The sequence below is a fragment of the Herpailurus yagouaroundi genome, unplaced genomic scaffold (assembly GCF_014898765.1).
Source record: "Herpailurus yagouaroundi ecotype Mexico unplaced genomic scaffold, PumYag 203, whole genome shotgun sequence".
Classification (NCBI taxonomy): domain Eukaryota; kingdom Metazoa; phylum Chordata; class Mammalia; order Carnivora; family Felidae; genus Herpailurus; species Herpailurus yagouaroundi.
In genome coordinates, this window is record NW_024412434.1 from 7,076,675 (window position 1) to 7,085,070 (window position 8,396).

The 8,396-nt window shown below is 44.6% G+C and overlaps 1 protein-coding gene across 1 annotated transcript; it reads left to right on the top strand.

Annotated features, from left to right (window-relative positions):
* The first annotated feature begins 1,767 nt into the window (after nucleotides 1-1,767).
* LOC121014556 (60S ribosomal protein L23a-like) lies at nucleotides 1,768-8,064 on the top strand. Its single transcript, XM_040450940.1, has 2 exons — nucleotides 1,768-2,241; nucleotides 7,923-8,064. The coding sequence occupies exons 1-2, from the start codon at nucleotides 1,913-1,915 to the stop codon at nucleotides 8,062-8,064; spliced, it is 471 nt and encodes a 156-aa protein (XP_040306874.1). The 5' UTR covers nucleotides 1,768-1,912.
* Nucleotides 8,065-8,396: the final 332 nt, after the last annotated feature.

Sequence of the window (8,396 nt, forward strand, 5' to 3'; positions counted from 1 at the left end):
ATGCTGTTTCATCGGGAAAAAGTCACTATTAGTATCAGTATTTGCGTCTCTAGATCTTTCCTTTTGAAGTGGATTCTGCATTGTCTGGTCTGCTGGTGGGTGATTTAAGTCTGGCTGTCAGCCTCAGGGAGCCGAGTGTGGAGGGTGGTCAGGGTCTCAACTTTCAGTATGTCTTCACTAAATCCTTCTTTTCTTGAAGCCTAAGCATCACCTTAAATTATGCTTGGTCTCCCCCAGCGCAGATGCCCTCTGTTCTACTCTGTCCAGAGAATGAACCTTGCACCAGGGAAAGGAGGGACAGTCTCAGGAGTAAGGGAGTAGATATGGAAACTTTACTGCTACTGAAACAGACTTTTAACCAAGTCTCTGGTTAGTTTTTCTAGAAGTATCCGATGATGCCATTTCTTCGGCATTTTGGAGGTCTGCAATTTATATTGGGTTCTTTCTTAACTTTCCCCCAATACTGGGTTAGTGTTCAATTGCTTGGTTCTACAAAGTCTGTTACATATAACTTTCCAGTCCCCCCACTTTTTGTTGTTGTTGTCATTCTCTATGGCTTATGCCTTTAAAAAACCCTTTGCTGTTACAATAGTGGTACTTCAGGAGAGCATGGGGACGACGACATGTGCTCAACTCACCATCTTTAACTGGAAGTCATCGAGGCCCTCCCCCAGCACAGTTAATCTCTCCGTTGTAATAACGTTAAAACTCTATTTATAACTTCTCTTAAGTCCCCCCCCAATCTTTCTACATTAAATATATATATATATATATATATATACACATTAAGTATATATATATATATATATATATATGTTTATTTATTTTTGAGAGAGACAGAGACAGAATGCGAGTGGGTTAAGGGCAGAGACAGAGGGAGACACAGAATCCGAAGCATGCTCCAGGCTCCCATCTGTCAGCACAGAGCTCGATGGGGGGCTCAAACTCACCAGCTATGAGATCATGACCGGAGCCGAAGTCGGGTGCTCAACCGACTGAGCCACCCAGGCGCCCCTTAATTAAATTTTTTTTTTAATGCGTGTAGGTTTTATTTTCTATCAGGTTCACTTCGTAACAGTAAAGGAGGCATTTGGTGGAAGGTGGAGAACTACTGAATTATAGTAAGTAGAACGTGCTGTATTTACTATCTGTGCTCTGCCACTGAATGATTACTCCTCATGATAAGCGTTGCTGAACACACAGGTAATTCAAAAGATAATTCTTCGTGACAGTTTAATCCTCAGCCTGGAATCCTTCTTAATGGCTGTGAAAAAGCAAAAGTTCCATATTCCTTCTTCCTCGTATGCTGTCTGTTCTTGTTTTTATTTGTAAGTATATATGGGACAAATGTCAGTATCAGATTCTATGTGCATGATGTTAAGTTACCCAAATGCATAAAGTACACAAACTCAGTGTGTGTAAGTGTGTAGCCATCTACATTTTGGTTAAGAGCCAGGTTTTATAAAGGGATAGATGTGGCTTCAGAAATTGACTGAACTCTCTGAGCCAACTTGGATCATCAGACTCTTACATGGAAAATGAAGATACCAGGTCATCCACTCATTCCCTTGTTTGGAGATTTAAGGAGATGTGGTTGGAAAATTCATTCTGGTTCCTTTGGAACAGAGAAGCGCATCTGGTATATGTATTTTTGTTTAGTCACTAGAGCTCTGTTCTTCAAAACAAACAAGATCTAGATTGCTACTGAAGAGTGCATTTAAAAAATAAATTTGTGGTCAGCAGCGTCTAAACTTCAGGATACCTTTCGCAAAGATGACGCCGAAGGCAAAGAAGGAAGCCCCTACCCCTCCCAAAGCCGAAGCCAAAGCAAAGGCTTTGAAGACCAAGAAAGTGGTGCTGAAAGGCATCCACAGTCACAAAAAAGGAAGAGCAGCCTATCACCTACATTCTGATGGCCATTCTGATGGCGTCTCCAAAGGCAGCCCAAATATCCTTAAAAGAGCGCCTCCAGAGAAACAAGTTGCCCTGTGCCATCGTCGAGTTCTCTGTGACCACCGAGTCAGCCCTGAAGAAAATAGAAGACAACAACACACTTGTATCCATTGCCAATGCCAAGGCCAGCAAACACCTGTTCAGACAGGCTGTGCAGAAGCTCTATGACATTGACGTGGCCAAGGTCAACACCCGGGTCGGGCCCAACCGAGAGAAGGCATATGTTCGGCTGAGTCCCGACTATGACACTTTGGATTCCGCCAACAAAATTGGCTTCATTGAGATGGAGTCCAACTGGCTAAATCTAAATATACATTTTTTTTCCACCATAAAAAAAAAAAAAATCAACTTCAGGATAGAGCCTAAACTCCAAATACTCATTAAATGTTTATTGGTCCTAGGGGCGCCTGGGTGGCGCAGTCGGTTAAGCGTCCGACTTCAGCCAGGTCACGATCTCGCGGTCCGTGAGTTCGAGCCCCGCGTCGGGCTCTGGGCTGATGGCTCAGAGCCTGGAGCCTGTTTCGGATTCTGTGTCTCCCTCTCTCTCTGCCCCTTCCCTGTTCATGCTCTGTCTCTCTCTGTCCCAAAAATAAATAAACGTTGAAAAAAAAAATTAAAAAAAAAAATGTTTATTGGTCCTTCATGTATCCATGAGGCAAGAGGTCCCCAGCTGGTTCCACAGCTCAGGAATGAGCAAGTTTGCTAAGCTCAGGTGAGGGGGAAAAATGTCTGATTAGAACCTTTGGGATAACAGTAACCACAAAACTGAGTTGAGGTTGTTAGTTTTTGGGGGGCAGGAATGAGGTTGGGATGGTTTGGTCATTTCATTTTAAGAAACCAGCAGGAAATGACCACTAAGGACTGGAAGCAAAAACCAATGATGCAAACAAGGTCATGCCCCTCATAAACAAGATTCATTATCCGTGTAGACTTTCCGGCAATGTCTTTTGCTTTGATCACCCCGTCCACCCCATGGTCTCTTCCTGGAAGATGCATATCATAACTTAGACCCTTCTCGTAGGAGACACGATGTCCTATCTGCCCCATTGGAATTGGTAATTTTACTGTCACCTTAAAACCATCTTCAAGGGGCGCCTGGGTGGCGCAGTCGGTTAAGCGTCCGACTTCAACCAGGTCACGATCTCGCGGTCCGTGAGTTCGAGCCCCGCGTCGGGCTCTGGGCTGATGGCTCAGAGCCTGGACCCTGTTTCCGATTCTGTGTCTCCCTCTCTCTCTGCCCCTCCCCCGTTCATGCTCTGTCTCTCTCTGTCCCAAAAATAAATAAACGTTGAAAAAAAAAATTAAAAATCACAGCCAAAGATACTTACCAAGTGGATACTTACCAAGCCAAAGATACTTACCAATTTAGCTCTTATTTGAAAAAACAACTAAGACTTTTCAAAGAGCTCTTTTTGGTTAAATCTGCAATATAGGAATTCGTTCACTAGAACATACTAAACCCTAAATTGCTTGAAAATGTGCGCGTGGTTGACGTTTGACCGTTTGGAAATATATTTTAAGTATTCCGTGCAAAAGTAATTCAAGGCAACACGTCTCAAGTACATCAATAAAGCAAACATTTTTTTCCTTTGGGTCCACTGAACAATTAACGCATGCATTGTTTTTTGGTGTGCAAAAAGAGCACTCTGTTGAAAGAGTGGCTTGAATGTTTGGGTCAAGAGGCCTCATGGTAGAAGATTCTGATCGGTGGTTTTGTGAGCTCGCAGGAGTGGAGGAGGCAGGAAACACCGGCAGGCTTCTCCTCGTATTCCCTGCCCACAAGCAGAATAGTGGATGAGGTTTCACAGAATGACGACAGTGCATGTTTCCCTGAAACTACAGGAAATGCCATTTCAGTGCTCGTATTTTTTTTTTCCTGTGGCCTCTTGAGTTTCCTTTATCTAATGCATTTTTTTCTTCCCTCTTGAGGCTGCTTCTCAGACAGGCTTTGTCCGTGTGGCTTGGTGTAATGTCTAACTTCCCAATCAACCCATTCCTCCCAGGGGCGGGACCAGGCTGCGGGGCTTGGGGTGGGGGGCAGAGCCACGCTGGAGACGAGTGGTTTTCAGTAATGCAGAATTTCCTGTGGGGGCTCTCATTTTCGCTAGAGCACATCTCGTCTTTTCAGACTTCAGCGTGTTACCACAGTCTGAATTGCTGGTGTAGTCAGCCACAAGATGAGGCCTTCAGATAGATACTCACAAATAATTTGTAGTGCGTTCAGGAGTTGATACTCTGTTTGCCCTCCTTTGGGAAACACTGTTCACTGTTCATGTATTCTGTTCGGTAGATCGTTGTTGGTAGCGAAGGAGACACGTCACTTACATTTGTACGATGCTTTTTGCTTTTCCAGGCTTTACTTTTGCTGACAGCAACACATGACCTATATTGGAAGGGGAGTTGCCCTTGAAGTCAGAGTTTGAGACCACTTACCAGCAAAACTTAGAGAGCTTGAGCTGCCTGTTCAGAACTTTATTACCTCATAAGATACACACTGTAATAGTTCTCAGGGGCCATCTGGAAGTTTGAAGGGCTTTTAACAGGGGGGCCTGGATGGCTTAGTCGGTTAAGCGTCCAGCTTTGGCTCAGGTCATGATCTCATGGGTCATGAGTTCGAGCCCCGGATTGGATTCTGTGCTGACGGCTCAGAGCCTGGAGCCTGCTTCGGATCCTGGGTCTCCCTCTCTCTCTGCCCCTCCCCCGCTCATGCATGCTCTCTGTCTCTCTGTCTCTCTCTCTCAAAAATAAACATTAAAAAAATAAATGGCTTTGTACATTGCAAAACACTATTTATGTATAAGTGTTTATTGTGAACATAGTAGGTGCTTAGAAATATTGGTTGACTGTATTATGCAAGCTAGCAGCTACTCTCCACATTCACTATTTATTTTTTTTAATGTTTTATCTATTTTTGAGAGAGAGAGAGAGAGAGAGAGAGAGAGCGGGGCAGGGGCAGAGAGAGAGGGAGACACAGAATCCGAAGCAGGTTCAGGGCTCCGAGCTGTTGGCACAGAGCCCCGCGCGGGGCTTGAACTCACGAACTGTGAGATCATGACGCGAGCCGTCGTCAGAAGCTCGACCGACTGAGCCACCCAGGCGCCCCTCAGTATTTTTTATTAAAGAGTCGCTTGTAATTAGATAAGGGCTCTGAGTTTAAATACTTTATCTGCTGGTCTGAGCTGGAGCTCCCTGGGGTTTAACCTCTGGCTCTGTCACTTACTATCCCTGTGACCTGGGACAGGTTGCAGCCAGGTCTGTAAGACAGTATGGTAACAGATGGGGGATAAGTTTTGGTAGAGCTTTTTCAACTTGCAAAGCACAAGTGTAAAAACCCCACTGAATTTACCGATAAAATGATATATGCGGGATTTACTTCGAAATAACCCAGAGGATAGGGAGGGCAGCAGGTGGGGGAAGAGATAAAGCCAGACCGTCCATGGATTCAAAACGGCCAAAGCTGAGGGATCAGTACAGGCAGTTTGTGTTCTTATTCCCTCTGATTCCATCGCACTTAAAACCGTCCCGTAACAAGATGTTAATACCAAGAAACCAAAGATTCCCTCAAAGTAATGTGGAATGGAGCAATTTGGAAATTAGCTTCTGAAATCCCAGTTGGGGTGTTGGCAACTTTTCTTGTTTTGTTTTGTTTTAAAGGAAAAAGCCCCTCGGTTCCTTGAGATAAGTGGGTGAATTATCAGCATGAAGGTTCTCAAGAGTAGCTGTGGTCTGACTCACCCCACCCCCCCGTGCCGCAGTGACTTTTCTTTCTAGTGGACAGGGTATTCCCCTGCCCCACACTGGCCTATGGTGACTCATATACCAAATCAGAGTTTCACATCGAACTGCTATGGGCATTGATTATCAAAGCTGGAACCCAGAGGCCCCGGTTGAAATGAGGATAGGCTATCGAATACCCCTGGTTAAAGGTCAGAAGTTTCCTCCAGAAAAGATTCCTCTTCATCTGGAAGCCTCGGCATGACATCACCTTAGATATGAACTCTCTAAAAAGGGGCCGTTTCCTAAAAGTACACTCAGCTTTTTTGTGACACTCATTTTGGGGATGAAATCAGCCTACACCATAAATTGACTTGTTTACTTAGATTCAAGAAATGCCGGGGGAGCAGGGAATTCATCATAACCTTTATCACTCAGACTGTCTGGCCAGCCGACTAGCGGTTTCACTTTGCCTCTGACTCCACAGCAGTTTAGAAGGAGGGTAGACTTGCTCTCTTTCTTGCTCAAGGCCCGTTGATCAGACACGAACTGGCCGCGACTTTCTCTTTCACGGACGCTAAAGGCAGATTCAGAAGCCTTCCTCGCTCAGACAAGATAGCCACTGCCTACTGATGGCAAGTGAGACGTGATCGCTTTATCTACCCCTGAGTGGGATGAAATCGATTTATGTACCCCTGGTTCAGTTTTCCTCCTGCTTTTCAAGGAAGGAGACCGAGGCTCAGGGAGGTCAAATAAACTCTCCTCCGGTGCTATACGTCATGGCCGGGTTGGCTTTGAGGCCACCTTCTCTCTGAGGTCAAGGAAACACTGTCTGTTCTGCATAGAATTGAAAGATAAAATCCAGCTAATGATAGAAATCAAGCCGCTGACAGAAATGTGTTTTGAGAATGGGAGCTAACCTTTCCTCACGTTTTTCATCCTTCGAGATAACTCTTCGGTAACTACGATGTCTCCATTTTGCGCAGGAGAACGGGGGAGAGTCCAAGAGTTGGTGAATGGTGGGAAGGTAATTCAAACCACCTTTCTCTGTGCTCAAATTTGTGCTTTTTCTGTTTCACTGGACAAAATGAGTACCCCCTGGGGGTTGTAGAAGTTATTCTAAGGGGTGAAGGTGGAAGGAATAGCAAATAGATGGAATCGTGGACCATGTCCCTCATTTCCCGGCATTCTCTGCAGGTTATCCTGATATGCTCATACCTCGGAGAGAACTTTCTTCTCTCCCTCTACTCCTTAGAAATGTACTTAAAGCTTACCTCAAATGCCACCAGTTTCTCCTGATCTTCCCAGTTATAATTAGTTACCTTTTTTCCCTGATGCAATTTTCTTCTATATTTTGTATTAGGGTTTGTTTTTATAAGTCTGACTTCTCTTCCGAGACTGTGAGCAGCTTGAGGCAAAGGATTGTGTCTAATAAGTCTTATTTTTTATTTAAAAATTATGAACTAATATATAGGTAGAAAAAATCGAATACACATGTTATTAATGAGGTTGATATTATTATTTAAACATTTTTTTAACATTTAATTATTTTTGAGAGACAGAGAGAGGCAGAGTATGAGTGGGGGTGGGGCAGAGAGAAGGGGAGACACAGAATCCGAAGCAGGCTGCAGGCTCTGAGCTGTCAGCACAGAGCCCGACGCGGGACTCGAACTCACAAACCGCGAGATCATGACCCGAACCGAAGTCGGATGCTCAACCTATTGAGCCACCCAGGTGCCCCGAATGAGGTTGATATTATTAATGAGGCTCCTCTCTGACCCCATGTCCTTCCCTCTACCAGCGCTATCTTCCTGAATTTCCTTGCTTCCTTCTAGATTTTATCATGTTTACATCAAACTGTAAGCATTGTTTCTTTTGCTTGATTTTGAACTTTATAAAAACAAGGTCATACTGTATGTATTCTTCAGCGATTTGCTTTTAAAGCTTTGAGGATTCATTCATACTGACGTATCTGCACTTCGTTCATTTTCATTATTGGTCTTGGTAATGGGTAGGCAGTTCATTATAAGAAAATACTGTCTTTAAAAACAAAGAAAAAGAAAAGACTGTCATTTCATTATCTATTCCCCCATTCAGGGACAGTTGGGTTGCCTCTGGTCTTTTTGCTTTTATGTCTTTTCATGTTTCTCGGTGCACCTGTGGAAGGGTTCTTGAGGGTTCAGGGTCAAGGTGGATCAGTGTAAGACTGGAAAAGGGAGTGTTTGCCGATATGAAGACACTCTCCTGTTATACAGGAGTGAAAACACTGCTGAGGGCCCAAAAGCAAAGACTTGGCTGGATGACTTTGCTCAGGAAAAGTGTTGGGTCATGATAACTGAAGTAGAGACTATGAAGGAAGGGGACCAAAAGGCCTGGAGAGATGGGCCCTCCTGCTGAGATTTGCTAAGACAGGGAAACCACCAGCTGATGCTGTTTCTTGAGGGGCCCTGTAGGAGACCCTGTTTACCAAGATAATAAGGAATGTGCTGGTTAGGGGAGCACAGACATGGCTGAGAAGCTCAGTGGAGGTTATCTTCTTGGGCCAGGGCTGATGGGAGGAGATGTTGTTCTAGAATAGGGGTCCCTAGGAGCCAAAGTGATGCCAGCTGGCAACATTTAACTCTCAGAAGCCAGGTGAATGTAATGACCAGAAGGGAGCAGAGTTGGAATGGCCTTCATCCACAGAGGTCTATAAAGATGTTTAATAGAGGATGTTGGTCCTAGGACAA

Excerpts from the sequence above, each read along its gene's own strand:
- LOC121014556 (XM_040450940.1), top strand. The coding sequence starts at position 1,913 with ATGGCCATTCTGATGGCGTCTCCAAAGGCAGCCCAAATATCCTTAAAA. Across the intron at positions 2,242-7,922 it reads ATTGGCTTCATTGAGATGGA|GAGTGAAAACACTGCTGAGG; the intron begins GTCCAACTGGCT and ends CCTGTTATACAG.